The 16791-nt window shown below is 52.8% G+C and overlaps 1 protein-coding gene across 1 annotated transcript in view; it reads right to left on the bottom strand.

Annotated features, from left to right (window-relative positions):
* NFAM1 (NFAT activating protein with ITAM motif 1) overlaps positions 1–16791 on the bottom strand; it is a 35083-nt gene that overhangs the window by 2592 nt on the left and 15700 nt on the right. The window contains exons 2-4 of the mRNA XM_066253069.1: positions 15525–15854; positions 14076–14188; positions 9978–10073 (exon numbers count right to left, since the gene is read on the bottom strand). Coding sequence (XP_066109166.1) covers positions 9978–10073; positions 14076–14188; positions 15525–15854 — 539 coding nt within the window. The remainder of the gene's footprint in view (positions 1–9977; positions 10074–14075; positions 14189–15524; positions 15855–16791) is intronic.

Here is a 16791-nt window from a genome sequence, read left to right as displayed (position 1 = left end):
TCCCTCACACCACCTCAAGGCTGCAGCCCACACCCCAACCATGACACTCGTGGCCAGAGCTCCAATAGGATGTCTTCCTGACACCCAGCATTACTCCCGTGGCCCCAAACCCTGCCTTGTAAGGGTCCCAACCACCCATGCATGCCCTTTAGATCTCCCTTGACCCCCATCCCAGCAGGTGCTCACAGATGACTGGGGCATCCATTGCAGTTACAATTCTCCCCCATCAAGCTATACCTGATTTGTCTCTGAGTTTCTGAACCTACGGCTGTGCTTGGCATACTTGGACAACAGCACTACATAAGCTACAATGAGGGGCTCCTCACTCACCTAGATGTGTGTTTGGGGCCACACTCATGCTTGGCCCAGCTGTGAACAGCCTGACCAGGAACCTCAGGATGGTAGAAAGAATCAGGGCTTTGAAATCAGATAAGACTAGGTTTAACTCTGAGTTTTGATACCTGCCATCCATGGGTTGCCCATGCAACCCCTGAACTTATCTGTGCCTCAGTTTCCTCATCTGTAAAATGAGAATAATCACACCTTTCTTGCAGGCTCAATGCATGATTAAACAGGATATCATGCATGATAGGCACAGCACAGGCTCTGGAAAATAGCAGGTGCTTATTAACTGTTGAATTAGCATCTGTTGAAAGATTATTAAAGGAGGCTTGACATCTCCCTCCCATTTCTGTGGTCACAGCCTGGACTCTGTTTGGGACCATCAGAAATATTGTTTTGGACTCAGAGCAGAGCGACCAGCAGCCTAAGCAAGAGGCAGGAACCTTTCCTTCCCACATGTACATGTTATAGGGATGCCGGCTGGTTGCCAAGGAGGCAGTTTCCCTGGCAACAGGCAAGCAGGGGTTGCTGAGGCAGACTAGAGAGACAGGTGGTGCTCTGAGGCAAGAGAGGGAGGAGATGCAGAGGGAAGGAGGGAGGCACTGAGAGGTAGCAGGGCATGAAAACCTGTGTAATAAACCATTTGGCTTTTGGGAGATCCTCACTTCAAGGGCATCACTCACAGTGATAGCCAAGTGTCTCTGGGGGCCAGTTCAAGGGACCTCTGACTCAGAAAGAGAGTGAGTTTTAGGAAAGGGGCTTCCAACCTGCCTCTGGGTAGGGTGAGGGTACAGGGCCACCCCAAGGAGGAGCCCCGTTTTAGTGCATGGCAACTTCCAAGGCCTGCTCTGACCCATGTGGTCATCATGCTTGTCCAAAGCACCGGCCTCCACCCAAAAGCCTAGCACTGAAGATGGTGTTCTGTTCCTCGGCAGCCTCGTACCCCTACCCTCTCACCACACTGGCCTGGATCGCCACAGACCTAACATCTCCTCCAAGCTGGGCATTTCTGGTCACAGAGAGAATGGTGGAAAAGGGCCTCCTTGCTGTCATCTCAGCAGGGGAGCAGATCTGGCATCCCACGGCTGGCTCCCTTCTCCCTCATATCCAGCTCACGTGGGCCACTCACCACACATTAGCCCAGAGAGGCCCAGAGATGTCTCAGGTCACATGACCTTTCAGTGGTGGAGCCAAGATTGGAACTCAGGCCTCTTGCCCCAGTTCCTCGTGCTTGCATGTGACCAGGGGCTTTCTGAGCCAGAGAAGAACACCCCACTCCAGGACCCCTCAGGCCCCTGCCCCACACTGGCAGGTGGTCATGCTGTTGGCAGGAGCTGCTGCAGGGGCTGAGGGCAGGGAGGGCTACAGAGGTGCTGTCAATTAGCAGCTGCGCAGTGAAGCCTCTGACAGGTCCTGACCTGCTGGCTGCATTTGCATTTCAGGCTGTGACCTGAATCACCAGGCTGGGAAATGCAGGTCAGCCTTGTCGACAGGACAACCTCTGAGGCTCCGGAGCAGACCCGCCTGGCCTTCTCAGGTGGTGATGAGGGCTGCCTCCCTCAGGGTGTGCCTGTTGGAAAAGGCGCTGGGGCCTCTGAACAGGCTGCACTGGGCTGGGCTGAGCCGGGACTGAGCCGGCCTGGGTCTGGGCTGGGCTGGGCTGGGTTGGGGCTGGACTGGGTTGTGCTGGGGCAGTGCTGGGACACACTATGCAGAGCTGTACTGTGCTCTGTTCTGTCTCGGGCTGTGCTGTCTTGGGGCTGTGCTAGGCTGGGGCTGTTTGTCTGGGACTCAGCCCTCCATGTCCCTTGCCTCCTGCTGCCCAGTGGGCAATGGTGCTGACCCAAATGGTCATTGGCCATGGCAGAGGTATAAAGTCAATGCCAAAGCCTTCTTCCAGGCAGGCTAAGGCCAGAGCTGAAATCAGCTGCCCTGGGCTAGGACCTAATCTGATGGTCCTGGACATCGGTCCCCCTGTAATACCCACCCCCTGTGACCAAAGACACCAGAGCTGCACTCTCATGGGCACGTGTGTGTAGAGTTTTGCATGGTGCCCTCTGGGGGCAGAGGGGTAAGATCTGGGGGCTGCTCAGAAAGAAGCAGGACTCAGTGGAGAAGGAGCACCTCTGTTCTAGGTCAAGGTCCTAGCATGTCTGCAGTAAACAGCCCACTGTAGTGACAGGAGTCTGGGGAGGCAGGGTTGGCATAGGCCTCCATGCTGCCCTCTCATGCCAGGCTGAGGGGCTGGCAGTAGGGAGCTGCTGGAGGTTTCTGAGTAGGAAGTGCATCATCGGTGTGTTGGGCAGGTACCGCTGCTGCAGTGAGGAATGGGGTGGGGGTTGAACTGGGACAAAAGGGAGGGCACCAGGCCAGGCAGAGGCGATGCAGAGCTGAGGAGGCTGTCCAACTGCTTCTGAGGGAGAGTGATGCCACAATGCTGATGTCCCATGGTGTGCCTGCTCTGTGCCTAGCCCTGAACCCCATGGACCCCTAGGTACCTTCAAGGTAAGAACAGTCCCCCACTCATCCATATGGCAGATCGCTAAGCACTACTGTGGGCTGGGCACTCGGCTTATGCCGTGGGGGGAGGGGGGTGAGACAGACCTCAATCATGAAAGTGAAAGGGCTAGGAAGATAGAGAGGTCGGGCCATAGCGGGGTGGGGGGGTGGGGAGGGAGGATGGGAGGTGGGGGGTAGTTGCAAATTTAAAAGGGAAGTCAGGAAAGGCCTCACTGCAAAGGTACTTGAGCAGAGAGTTGGGGAAGGAGGGAATAGCCCTGTGGACAGTGACAGAAAGGACAATCTGGAGCAGCGAGCACAGCCAACACCAAGGCACTGAGGTGGTGGCATGCCTGGCACATTTAAGGAGCAGCAAGGAGGCCAGTGTGACTCGAGCAAGTGAGTGGCGGGGAGAGACAGTGGGAGGACGTGTGAACAGAGCCCTTGGAGGCCACTGTCAGGGCTGTGATGGGAGTCTAAGTGAGACAGGAACCTTTGAAGGACTGTGGCAGTCAGAGTCAGAGCCTCTAACTCCAGGGATCAGCATTAACCACAGGTCCCAGATGCTGGGTTCTAAAACCCACCATTACGTGTGCATGGGGGCCACATGCCCCATGGGCTGCTCCCGGCCAGTGGTGGCATGGCAGGTTGGCATCACAGCCTCCTGTCCTGGGAGACACAGGACTCCTGTGACCTGGAGCTCCCAATGACCTTGTTGAACCATCCTGAGACTGTGTGGTGGTTGGTGCTTCCTCTTCATCGCCTTCCCCCCTTTCTCTCACTCAGGACCAGACCTGAATCAGTCTGAGGGCTCTCCTGATCCTCCCCATTTTCTCTCAGGGGTGGTTTCCCTAATGGAATTACAGTACATCTAATCCCGGCTGGGTGTCTGCTTCTCAGAAGACCCAGGCTCACCAGAGGCTCAGAGAAGAGCAAACATGATCTGTCTACAGTTGGACAGGGTCATGCCACTGCTGCTGGGTGGAGAACAGACTGTGGGGCCAGGATAATAATAGGCTATACTCCAGGCAAGAAATGGTGATGGCTCCACCAGCGTTAGCACTGGAGGGCTGAGATGGGTCAGATTCCAGATGTGCTTTAAAACAAAATGTGCTGACAGATCAGACATGAGCAGTGATAGAAGGCACAACTTCAAAATGTTTAGCCTGAGCAACAGGAAGGATGGAGCAATCATTCACTACAAGGAGGAGGATGGTGGGGAGAGGCACTTCCATGGGTAAAGAATTGGCTTGGTCTAAGAGAGAAGCTGACAAAATGTCCAAATAGAGTTGACTCTGGTGATCAGAGATGTCTGGGCTGGAGACATAAATTTGGGGGCTGCCAGAATGTGGCTGGTCTCAACACCTTGAAGCTGAAGGAGATCACCCGGGGAAAGGAGTGGAGATCAAAGAGAAAGGGCCCCAGGACTGGACCCTAATGTTTAGAGGTCAGGGTTCCATTGGTCCCTAAGGAGGAACCCGTGAAGGAGGCTGAGGAGGTGTGGCAGTGAGTTATGGGGAGCATCAGGAGGGAGTGGAATGTTCCAGAAGCAAGTGAAGAAAGTGTGTCAAGAAGGAAGGAGAACTCAGTGGTGTCAGGTGCTTCAGATTCATCAGGGAAGGTGAGGACCAGGAACTGGCTGTTGGATTTAATGATGGTGACCTTGAGAAGAAAGATCTTGGTGAAGAAGTGGGCAGGAAGCCTGGTAGAGTAGGTTGGAAAGGAGAGATAAAAACTGAAGCCAGAAAGTTCTGACAGTTCTAAGGAGTCTTGGAAAAAGAGTAGGGGTTGCTTAAAAGGAATGTGGGCTCAAGATAAGGGATTTAAGATGGGAGAAATCATAGCGTATCTACAAGCTATGAATTTGATATTATATCATTAGCCCTATTTTATAGACTATGGAACCATAATTCAGAAAGTTTAAGTAGCAGAACTCGTGAGCAAGACAACTAGGTTTTGAGCCCCAGTGTGTCTGACCCAGTCCAAATCCATGCTCCTTTTTTGTCTTCTTCTTTTCCAAGTGAGAGGAGGGGAGAGAGAAAGACAGACTAAATGCATGTGCCCCAACTGGGATCTACCTGGCAATCCCCATCTGGGGCAGATGCTCTGCCTATCTAGGGCCATGCTCGCAACCAATCTATTTTAGAGTCTGAGGCGAGGCCATGGAGCCATCCTCAGTGTCCTGGGTCAATGTGCTTAAACCAATCAAGCCATGATAGAAGGAGGGGAAGAGAGAAAGGGAAGAGGGAGGGGTAGTAGTAGAGAAGCAGATGATCACTTCTCCTGTGTGCCCTGACCAGGAATCAAACCCAGGACATCCACATACTGGGCCAATGCTCTACCACTGAGCCAGCTGGCCAGGCCCCAAATCCATACTCTTTAATAGGTAAATTTTAAAAAAATCAAAGTCCTGGAGCTTTGACACCCCCCCCATGCCTTAATATATCCTGAGTATTTTCCCTCATGAATAAAAAGCAAAAACTGACATAATTAAAAGGAGAAAAATACAAATATATAATTATACGGGCAGATTTTAACTCACTTCTCTTAACATCTGTTAGACCAAAACAATAAAGATAAGGAATATTTTAACAACATCAACCTTACCTAACTGACACTCACTGAACAGTCACGTAGCCATGGCCAATGCTCTTTCTTTTCATGCCACACTGGACATAAGCTGATCCATAAAGCAAGTCTCAAAAGACTTCAAAGGATTAAAATCATATAGAATATACTCTCTGATCACAATGGAATTAGGAAAAATAAAAAAACAGAATAACTAGAAAATAAACATTTGAAAATTAAGCAAACCACTTATAAATAACCCACAGGGACAGGAGGAAATCTCAACAAAAAATTTAAGCTGAAAGATAATAAAAATACAACATATCAAAACCTGTATGGGGCCCTGGCCGTTTGGCGTGCAAGAGTCCCAGGTTCGATTCCCGGCCAGGGCACACAGGAGAAGCGCCCATCTGCTTCTCCAACCCTCCCCCTCTCTTTCCTCTCTGTCTCTCTTCCTCTCCTGCAGCCAAGGCTCCATTGGAGCAAAGTTGGCCCAGGTGCTGAAGATGGCTCTGTGGCCTCTGCCTCAGGCACTAGAATGGCTCTGGATGCAACAGAGCGACGCCCCAGATGTGCAGAGCATCGCCCCCTGGTGGGCATGCTGGGTGGATCCCAGTCGGGTGCATGCGGGAGTCTGTTTGACTGCCTCCCCGTTTCCAACTTCAGAAAAATACAAAAAAAAAAAAAAAAAAAAAAACAAACCTGTATGGCCCTGGCCGGTTGGCTCAGTGGTAGAGTGTCGGCCTGGCGTGCAGTAGTCCTGAGTTCAATTCCCCGCCAGGGCACACAGAAGAAGTGCCCATCTGCTTCTCCACCCCTCCCCTTCTCTTTCCTCTCTGTCTCTCTCTTCCTCTCCCGCAGCCAGGGCTCCACTGGAGCAAAATTGGCCTAGGCGCTGGGGATGGCTCTATGGCCTCTGCCTCAGGTGCTAGGATGGCTCTGGTTGCAACAGAGCAATGCCCCAGAGGGGGCAGAGCATCGCCCCCTGGTGGGCATGCCGGGTGGATCCCGGTCGGGCGCATGCAGGAATCTATCTGACTGCTTCCCCGTTTCCAACTTCAGAAAAAAAAACAAAAACAAAAAAACCCTGTGGAATACAGCTAAAGCCACACATGTAGGGAAGTTCATAGCCTTAACTGCATAAATTAGAAGAGAAGAAAGATGGCAAATCAATAATCAAAGTATCCATCTATAAAGAGTAGAAGGAGAAATTATATAAAAATCCTTCCCTAGAGGCTGGGAACAAGACAAGGAAGCCTGCTGTCACTATTCCCATTCACTGTCAGACAGGTGTCTTAAGCAGTGCAATCAAGCAAGAAAACAAGAAATAAAAGGTCTGAGGATTCGAAAGGAAGAAGTGAAACTTCCCTTTTCATAGATGACATGGCTGGGTCAAGAATTTACAGAGGAACCATTAGAATTGAGTGAATTCACCAAGGTCACTCTACATACAAAGTCAATATTAAAAAAATTAATCATATTTCTATATACCAGCAATAGACAATTAGAAAATAAAATGAAAATTGAAGATAACATTGTATCCTAAAACCCCACTATAAGGATTAATGAAATAATGGGTCAAAGTCCCACCACAGTAGATATTCAACAAATGGCTCCCTGACCCTGACCAGTTGGCTCAGTGTATAGAGTGTCATGCAGATATTCGGGTTTGATCCCTGGTCAGAGCATACATGAAAAGCGATCATCTGCTTCTCTTTCCCTCCCTCTCCCCCTTCTCTCCCTCTCCCCCTTCTCTCTCTCTCTCTTCCCCTCTTGCAGCCAGTGGCTTATCAGCCCCAGGAGCTGATGATAGCTCTGTTGTCTGAGCATCATCCTCAGGCACTGAGGATAGCTCGGTTGATTTGAGCATTGACCCCAAATGGGGATTGCCAGGTGGATCCTCATCGAGGTGCATATGAGAGTCTGTCTCTCTATCTTCCCTCCTCTCATTTTAAAACAAAAATAAGAAAAAATAAGTGGCTCCTAACATTATCATCTCTGTGGTTAAAGTCATTCTTATCTGCCCAGGTCCAATTAGTGACTTCCCTGTTTCCCTCCGTGCACAGACCAGCTGGCAGGGACTGGTCTCATAGGCTAGCAAAGTCAGTGGCCTCCCTTTACATCTTTCTGGTCTGCAAGCCACCCTGCAACCCTGAGGGGTAGTGGGCCTCTATCCCACATTCCAGATGTCTGCCTGAGCCTCTGAGGAGTCTCAACACAGGTGAAAAAGGTATTCCATGCAAAATGAGTCTCTCTGATCAAAAATAATCTTGTAGAAAGAATATTTATTTGTGTAGAACGGTGTTCATGAGATAGTGTAACATGAAAAAATAGCTGTATTACTCCAATAAAAAAAAAACTGTGTGTGACTGTATTATGGGTCTCTTTGTATGTGTTTATTTTTAAAAAAAGGATTAGAAGGTATAGAAGTTAATATTACTAGTATTTATCCTGGAAGAAGATAGAATTAGAATGATAGTTATTTTCTTCTTTTTGATATATAAATATATGAGACAAATCTAACATGCGTGTGTGTGTGTGTGTGTGTGTGTGTGTGTAAAGAGAGAGAGACAGAGAGAGAGAGAGAGAACAAGAGAGAAATGTTTTATTTAACAGCTGACACTGTAAGTCCTCATGGGAAAACACCATGATGAGCTGCTGGGAGGGAAGAGAGAATATGGTAAGTCTGGGGCCACGTGGAAAGCCGAGGCTGGTGGAAATTCCCTGGGCAGAGAGTCTGAAGAATCTGGGTGAGCTGACTTTGTTCTGTTCTATTTAGAGCTGCCAGTGATCCCCATAGGGGCAATCTCTTTGCCTCATCCCCATCTGCCCCCCATTCTTAGTAAACAGGGCCATATTCTAAATGCCCTCTGTGTGCGGTTTTGTGGACACAGAGGAAGGACCCACATTTCCTGTGTGAGTCAGGGTAGTGGGGACAGGAGCAGTGACAGCCAGAGGCGGATTAAGGTCAGTTGAGGCCCTAGGAATGAAAGAAAATATTGGGCCCCTTAAAAAAAAAAAAGAGAGACAGGGAAAATAAAAAGACATGTTAAACATATTTTTAAATAAATAAAAGATATTATGTACCATGAATGTTAAAACTGCACATATGAAACCATCCTGGTGTCATTAGGAAAAAAGTGTGAAGTTGGGGTTTCGCGGGGCCCTTCAGAAGTCGGGTCCCAGGGTGCACCTGGTGCCTCAGGTGACAGCGCATTCAGGCAGAACCCTAGTGCCAGAGGCAGCCCAGAACACGCCCCTGTGGAAGCTGCAGGACCCCGCAGGGCTCTGTATCTCCCAGGTGTGGAGTGAAGATCCCAACCTGCTGCGGATCTAGATTTCACAGCCTGGAGATCCCAGCTGACACTGGGTGGTATTCATTCATCACCCTCTCTACAATGAGCATATGTTACTTGCAGAACTAAAATAGAGGTAACTAAACAAGAATGTTTGTCGCCTTCCCAGCTGCTGGGCAGAGTGGCTGTGTGCGGACTAGTGGGCGGGCTGGGTTGGGTGGGCACACCCAGCTGGGCACGTGGCTGAGCCTCTCCCCCAGATAATTATGAAGACCGTCGCAGTGATGGAACAGGCTAGGGCACACAGAAAAGCATCCCCATCCCCACCCGGGTCTCCTCTTGATCATAAGGCTATAAAACAATGTGTGTGGTGAGGAGGGGTACGTGTGAAGAATAGAAAGTCATTGATGTGATGTGTGAAGGGCTTGGGATGGTGCCTGACCTTTTCCTCTTTTTGTGATTCTTGTTGCTATGTGTTTTTTTTGTTTGTTTGTTTTTGTTTTTCATTTTGTATTTTTCTGAAGCTGGAAACGGGGAGAGACAGTCAGACAGACTCCCGCATGCGCCCGACCGGGATCCACCCGGCACGCCCACCAGGGGCGACGCTCTGCCCACCAGGGGGCGATGCTCTGCCCCTCTGGGCGTCGCTCTGCCGCAACCAGAGCCACTCTAGCGCCTGGGGCAGAGGCCAAGGAGCCATCCCCAGCGCCCGGGCCATCTTTGCTCCAATGGAGCCTTGGCTGCGGGAGGGGAAGAGAGAGACAGAGAGGAAGGAGGGGGCGGGGGTGGAGAAGCAAATGGGCGCTTCTCCTATGTGCCCTGGCCAGGAATCGAACCCGGGTCCCCCGCACGCCAGGCCGACGCTCTACCGCTGAGCCAACCGGCCAGGGCGTTGCTGTGTTTTTGTTTGTGCAATAAAAACAGGAAGGAGTTGGTGAGCTGGTCAACAGCATCATCTGTTTGGATGAAGGAACTTTCTTTATTCCTCAACAGCTCGTGCCGCGCTACCTCTTGTTCCAGAAGTGGAGAAGTAGGCTAAGGAGGGGACCTGGGGCACCTCAGATCTACATCCCTGCCAAGGATCAGGGCCACACATGTAATCTTATTTCACCTTCATAGAAAGCTCACCAGATGGGACTTCTCATCCCCGGTTTACAGATGAGGAACTCAAGGCTCAGAGAAGTCCCGACCACAGCTGGTGTGTGACCAAGCCAGGGAACCAGACTCCGCGCCAGGCCTGAGAGAGGCAGGGGAGCCAGCCCCAGGACTCACCGTGTAGACGGATTCTGCAGGAGGCTGCTCGGGGCTGGCATTCCTCGGGGCCGGGCCCTTCCGGGCCGGGTGCTTCCATGAAACCTTCATCTGTTTCTGCGAGGAAGCAAGTCAGGGCTGTCAGGGCTGGGGATTAGTGACTTCCCTGTTTCCCTCTGTGCACAGACAAAGCAGGAAAAGATAGCAGGTTGTCATGAGGCCACACAGAAACTGATCACTCAGCACCTCCCACCCTCCTACACCCTCTCCAGAGAATCATGCCAAATGCTTCCAGCACCTATCTCTAACCACTCATCTGCCTGGAGGTAGCAGAAATGATAAAGACCCCACAAGGCACTGCCCACTGACATGGGGCCTGGCTCAGGCGAGGCAGGAGCTGCAGAGCACAGTGCCAGTGTGGCAGGGTCCCCAGCTATGCAGCACACTGTTGTGGGCAGTGCTGAGCAACACCAGGTGGACTGGGCGTATGGTCTGCTCTGCCCTCCCTGGCTCCATGGCCTCCTGCAAGCCACTTCCCCTCTCTGGGCCTCACTTTCTTCATCAGCAACCCCCCTTTGCAACACTGTTGCAAGGATTCAGGGAAGTTATGAGGGTGTGTTTGTCACTCAGGTGGCACTTAGGTGGTCTTCAGCCAGCCAGCACACACTTGTCAGGCACCCCTTGTTAGGCAGGTAGCATGAAGAGATGGACATCATCCCTGCCCTCCTGGAGCTTACGACCTGGTGGGACTAGGGACAAGCAGCTTTGCCAAAGCATGGTTCATGGACTGACCCAGGGGGACAGAGCCTCTGGCATACGGGGATGGAACAAATGCCTCACCCAGCAGGAAGGGATGTTTAAGACCTGAAGGCTGGGAAATTTGGCAACAGAGGGAGGAAAGGCAGAGGGAACAGTATGTGCCGAGGCCTGAAGGTCTTAAGGAACTTCAAGATGGTCGGGGGACCATAGAGAGGTGAACCTGCCCGGGGTGGGTCAGGATGGCTGTGCAGGGGTGTGTGAATAGTGTGGACAGTGGAAACCATCAGAGAGCTTCAAGCAGGAGGGGCCAGGAGGTAACTGTGGTTTCAGAAATCACAGGCAGCACTCACGGTGGCCCTGGAGGTGGGGGTGGCCGGGTGGGGGAAAGGCACAGGGTTCAGAGAGACTGTGGGAGGCAGGCACTGCCAGCCCCTCCCAAGGAGGTGGCTGAGGGAGGCTGCCAGTCGCACCCCCCAGCTTCGCAGGCACCGCACGCCCAACAGTGCAACAACAGCCTCATCTCCAGGCAGAAGCTAATGAAAAATCCTGGCTGCCTGCCAAACCCCAGCCCATTTACTAGGGATTAGCTCTTGAGAGCTACTTCACGCTCAGGCAGAAGCCAGCGCCACTCCCCGTCACGGTGTGACTGCTCGGGAAGATGGAGCCTCTCCAGGCCACGCGGGGCTCTAAACACATTACCTGCCTTGTCTCATTCGCCCCTCAATAAACCTGCAAGACAAGTGCTCCTATTATCTCTGTTCCTTCCACAGGTGAGGATGGAAAGGCTCAGAGAGGCCAGGTGAACTTGCCTGAGGCTGCAAAGCCGGGAAGTGGCAGAGGTAACATTGGAACCCAGATCTGTCTGCTTCATCTGACAGTACCTGGAGTTCCCACATCTCTCTTTTGTTTGAATGTGTAGGTCTCATACATAGACAGAGAGATAGATACTGGCATCCGTGTCACACTTCACAGTTTGCAAAGGACTGTGGGACTTGTTCTTATTTTCATTTAATTCTCATAATAGCCTGATGAAGTGGGCATGGAATTTCCATTTAAAAGAGGGGGAAACTGAGGCCTGTGTACCTAGTCACTGACTGCCCTTGATGGAGTCCAGATGGCCTGTTTCCAATCTAGTACCCCTCCTCTGAGGGGTCTGTCACAGTCAGAGGCCTTAGTTCAGCTCAAGACAGCTGGGGGGCTAGCGCCTCTCATCTGGACATTGCTAAAGCTGGCAGGTGTGGCTCATGGGTAGGGGCTACCCTGGACCCCGTGGTGACAAAGACCCAGGAGGAGCCTCATGGCACTCCTACTGAGACTGGTGGGACTGTCCAGGAGGCATGTGCTGCTGTGGGGTCATGGGAAGGGGCCCCACGTCCACCAGGGGACTGGGTCAGATTTCTCAAGGCTGGTGCCTGTCTCCTGAAGGTGGGAGAAGAGTCTGAGAACATCCCCCAGGCTTCAGGAACAGCGTACAGACAGCATGGGACAGCATGAGACAGCATGGTGGGGAGAACAGAGGATGAAGTGACAGATAGAAAGTGGTCGAACGGAAATAAAGGTTGGGAGGCTGGTGAGAGCATGGCCACAAAAGGCAGGATGCCACAGTGCCAATACTCAGAGGGCAGTGGGAGCTGCCAGGCCAGGGAAGTGGTCAGATTTGGTCCAATTTGTGTTCTATAAGGCTCCACCCACTGCCACAGGTGTAGGTGAGGGGAGGAGGCAAAAGAGCTCAAGGAGGGGCAGACCTTCCAGGAGGAAATGAGGAGGCTGGGCTGTGGCCAGGGTTCCAGAGAGCACAGAGGGAGCTTCCCTTGAAGAATCGGGTGGGTGCATTTTGTTAAAGGCATGGGGATGCTCCGCTCCTTGGAGCCAGCCATGCCCCATCGGGCACCCTGTCCCTGGCCATCAACATTCCCTTCCAGTCGGCCTAGCGTGCGGAGGACCCGGGTTCGATTCCCGGCCAGGGCACACAGGAGAAGCGCCCATTTGCTTCTCCACCCCTCCGCCACGCTTTCCTCTCTGTTTCTCTCTTCCCCTCCCGCAGCCAAGGCTCCATTGGAGCAAAGATGGCCCGGGCGCTGGGGATGGCTCTGTGGCCTCTGCCTCAGGCGCTAGAGTGGCTCTGGTCGCAACATGGCGACGCCCAGGATGGGCAGAGCACCGCCCCCTGGTGGGCAGAGCATCGCCCCTGGTGGGCGTGCCGGGTGGATCCCGGTCGGGCGCATGCGGGAGTCTGTCTGACTGTCTCTCCCTGTTTCCAGCTTCAGAAAAATGAAAAAGAAAAACAAACAAACAAACAAACAAAAAAAACATTCCCTTCCAATTGTAATTTTCTTTTTTTTTTTTCTTTTTCTTTTTTTTCTGAAGTTGGAAACAGGGAGGCAGTCAGACAGACTCCCCCATACGCCCAACCGGGATCCACCCGGCATGCCCACCAGGGGGCAATGCTCTGACCATCTGGGGCATTGCTCTGTTGCAACCAGAGCCATTCTAGCGCCTGAGGCAGAGGCCAAGGAGCCATCCCCAGCGCCCGGGCCATCTTTGCTCCAATGGAGCCTTGGCTGCGGGAGAGGAAGAGAGACAGAGAGGAAGGGGGGGTGGAGAAGCAGATGGGCGCTTCTCCTGTGTGCCCTGGCCGGGAATTGAACTCAGGACTCCTGCACGCCAGGCCGACGCTCTACCACTGAGCCAACCGGCCAGGGCCTCCAATTGTGATTTTCAAATGAATACATCAATCAGTGTGGCCATCAGCAGCTCAGGAAAGCTGTAGCACCTCAGTTTCCTCCTCTGTAAGATGGTAGTGGTGCTGTCATCCTGCCCACCTTGGAACTGACCACCTCCAGCTCATCACTCAGGTCTTGGCGCCCACTCACTCAGTTATTCATTCCATGGGCACTTATTATGTGTCAGGGTTCCCCAGGCACTGGGGACACCAAATTCCTGTCCTCTAGGGCTTACTTTCTGGTGGTGGGGGCAGCAATGAATGCCTAAGCAAGGGTGTGGGGCATAGAGAGAGGGGAGGCAAGTCTGGAAGCAGAAAGACCCACCTTCCAGGTGAGCAATTGATGAAACTCAGGGCTGGTGGCGGCAGGACATCGGGGCAGGGGAGAAGGGGCTAGATCATGAACAGAAAAGGCTGAAGAGCTGTGGTTTCTTGTAACTTGTGGTGATAAGTTGGTAGCTCCAGCCCAGCCACAGGAAGGGTGAGGCAGGGGCCACGGGGAACACCTATTACAGGACCCCTCACCAGGGTCCACCAGGACTTGCCTCAAGGCAGGTCGACCGCTGGCCCTCAGGAGCACTCTTGAGCAGCAGTGGGGAGTGAAGGGCAGCACGGAGGGTGTGCGTGCGCATCCCTACCTTCTTCCAAAGCAGCAGAGCTGTGCCCAGGATGCCCAGGACACTCAGGAGGCCAATGATGCAAAAGTACAGGACCTTCTGGGAAGCCCTTTGGGGTTCTCGGTAGCCTACGTCTAGGAGGAGGAACAGGGAAGCAGAGGGGTTAGTGACACCCCATATCACTAACCCCCGGGTCCCCAATCCCTAGTCTCCTCAACCCAGGGACCCCCTTACACCCCTCCCCCAAAAGGACACCCAGACTTCCACCTCTCCTGAGGTCCTCATTCTCACACTCACTTTAGCTAAGCCCCTTCCTGTGTATGCTGCCTGATTCTTATCAAGGCAAGGACCACCTCTTTTGCTTCTTAAGTGCCCCTGCCTCAATGAGCTGGCTCCACCGAGAGCTGCCTCTGGGACCCTGGGCAAGTCATTTCATCTCTCAGGCCCCCTCTTCTCCACATGTGAAATAGTGATCATGTGGGCAGGTAGGGTGAGGCTGAAGGGATGGTTTGTTCTGGGCCTGGCAGGTGTCTGGCCTGCCCGGGGGTGGGGGATGGGGGGTGGGGAGGTAGGGAGGCAGAGTGGCTGGGAGGATGTGAAGGGCACAGCTCCGTTTCTTCCTTTAAGCCATCCATCTTTCCCCCTCTCTCCCTCCCTTCCTCCCTCCCTCCCTCCCTCCCTCCCTCCCTCCCTCCCCTCTTTCTCCAACCATCCATCCCTCCCTCTTCCCCCCCTTCCTCTATCCATCCATCTGGCTGGCAAAAAAATTGCAGAGGGCTGACCACGAGCCAGGCACGTCAGTGTCCATTACTTATCGAGCACATCCTATTACCAGGCTTCACCCTTGCTTGCAGGACCTCATTCACGCCCATAGCAGCCTTTGACAGGCTGAGCATTGCCATGAAGACCAGGCCCAAGGTCACATCCTGGCAAGCAACAGAACTGGGGTCCACACCCAGGACTTGGAATTTGGAAGCCCTATCCCCTGCCATCAGGAGCAGGAGAGGCAGGTCAGAGAATCATGGCTTCGGTGATGGGCTGATCTTAATTTTTTGGTGTTATCACTCCTTTGAGAATGTGATGAAAACTAGAATGTGTCCCCAGAAAGATGTACATGAGCCAAGTGCTCACTCACAGGCCATCTCAAACATATGTGCACATACCCAATTCTGCACTTGCCCAACTCCCGCCTATTCCAAAGGGACACTGAGATTAAGGGACCAAGTGATATCTCTCAGGTCCTAACAGAGGTGGCCAGAGGCAGATCCACAGCCCGGCCTCTGCTCTTTCCACACAAAGGTGGATGTCTCGGCACACCTGTGTGGCCAGGGGCTCCCCCAGCATGCTTGGTTCTGTTTTGCCAAAGGTGAAAGATAAGGCAGACTCTCCCCACCTTAGATCCTGTGCCCCAAACTCCATTGCAAGAAACCTCTGGGCCCTCTGCCCTGGGAAGAGCCATGGAGGCCTCACCTCTGACCAGGATGAAGGTGCCATCGCCTTTCTTTCTGCAACTGGGCCAGTGGACAGAGCAGTAGTAGGTGCCAGTGGCTGATGCATTGGGCAACTTGGGGGTCACCTGGCACTCTGTCGTGTGCGTCTGGTTCTCTGTGCCAGTGCTGAGTTGGCAGCCAATCTGCTCCTCAGTGCTCTCCTGGCCCTGGCGGTCCACGTAAAAGTAGCCGACTGTGAAATCTTTGAATTTTGGGGTGTCCGGATAGGTGATTCTGCAGCTGAAGGACACGGCCTTGTTGGCCAGAGAGACCATGATGGGGAGGCCAGTGTGGGTCACTGTCTGCCCTCCTGCAAAGGAAGGACAAGGGGACAGTGGCTCACTTTCCAACCTGCTTCAATCCACCTGCTCCTCTGGGGGGAGCTGGCTTGTGCTCCCGTTTCCCATGCTTTCGTGGAGGGCACGTGTTGTGCCCAATGCTTTACATCCGTTACTCACTGTCTCTCAACACATCCAAGGCAAAGTGTGTAAGAGCTTCATTTTACAGAGAAGAAGAGTCTGACGGTCAGGGAGGTCAAGATGCTAGCTTTCAGTCTCTCAGAGGTGGATATGCAACCCCGCCCCAGGCTGGAAGACTACAGACTTCATGCTCCCACCACTCTCCTTCCAAAAGGCCAAAAAGCCTCCTTGGATAACAGCACAGGCCTGAGGAGACCCAGAGCTGGTGAAGATAAAAAGAAGAAGGAGGCAGGAAACAAAAGAAAGAAACCTTTCCTGGCAAAAAAACGGCACTTCCCAGCGGTAGACCCATGCAGGGAGGCAGGTCTGCCCCATGGCTCTCCCCAGCCTGGAGGAGGAGGCATGCCAGGCATTTCCCTGATTCTGAGCTCAGAAAAGAATTTGTAGAGTTTTTATAGAATACAACAAGCAATGCCTTAAGAGCAGTTTTCCAACAATGCAGAGGTGTTCCACACATGGCCATTTGGGCTGCAACCATGACGTTCAGTGACCATTATAATACAAAGGCAGTATTGTGGGAGTGGCCTCCTCCCCACCCCTAATCCCTACTCTTCCTCATCAGAGGCACCTAGGAAAACAGTTTGAAAGTCCCTCAAACAGCAACCTGCCTGGCCAGGCCTCCCACCCTCCTGCAGGTTCCCAAGATGCTGGTCAGCTTCTGGGAGGGGTCAGGGGACGCCACCTCCCCACTGCCAGGCCTCAGCTGCACAGACCCCCTCGGCTTCAGTGTGCCCGTCTCCCCAGCACCGTCCCTCTCCAGCAGCCAAA

Source organism: Saccopteryx bilineata, chromosome 1 (genome assembly GCF_036850765.1).
Source record: "Saccopteryx bilineata isolate mSacBil1 chromosome 1, mSacBil1_pri_phased_curated, whole genome shotgun sequence".
Taxonomy (NCBI): Eukaryota; Metazoa; Chordata; class Mammalia; order Chiroptera; family Emballonuridae; genus Saccopteryx; species Saccopteryx bilineata.
This window is presented reverse-complemented; position numbering and strand designations above follow the sequence as displayed.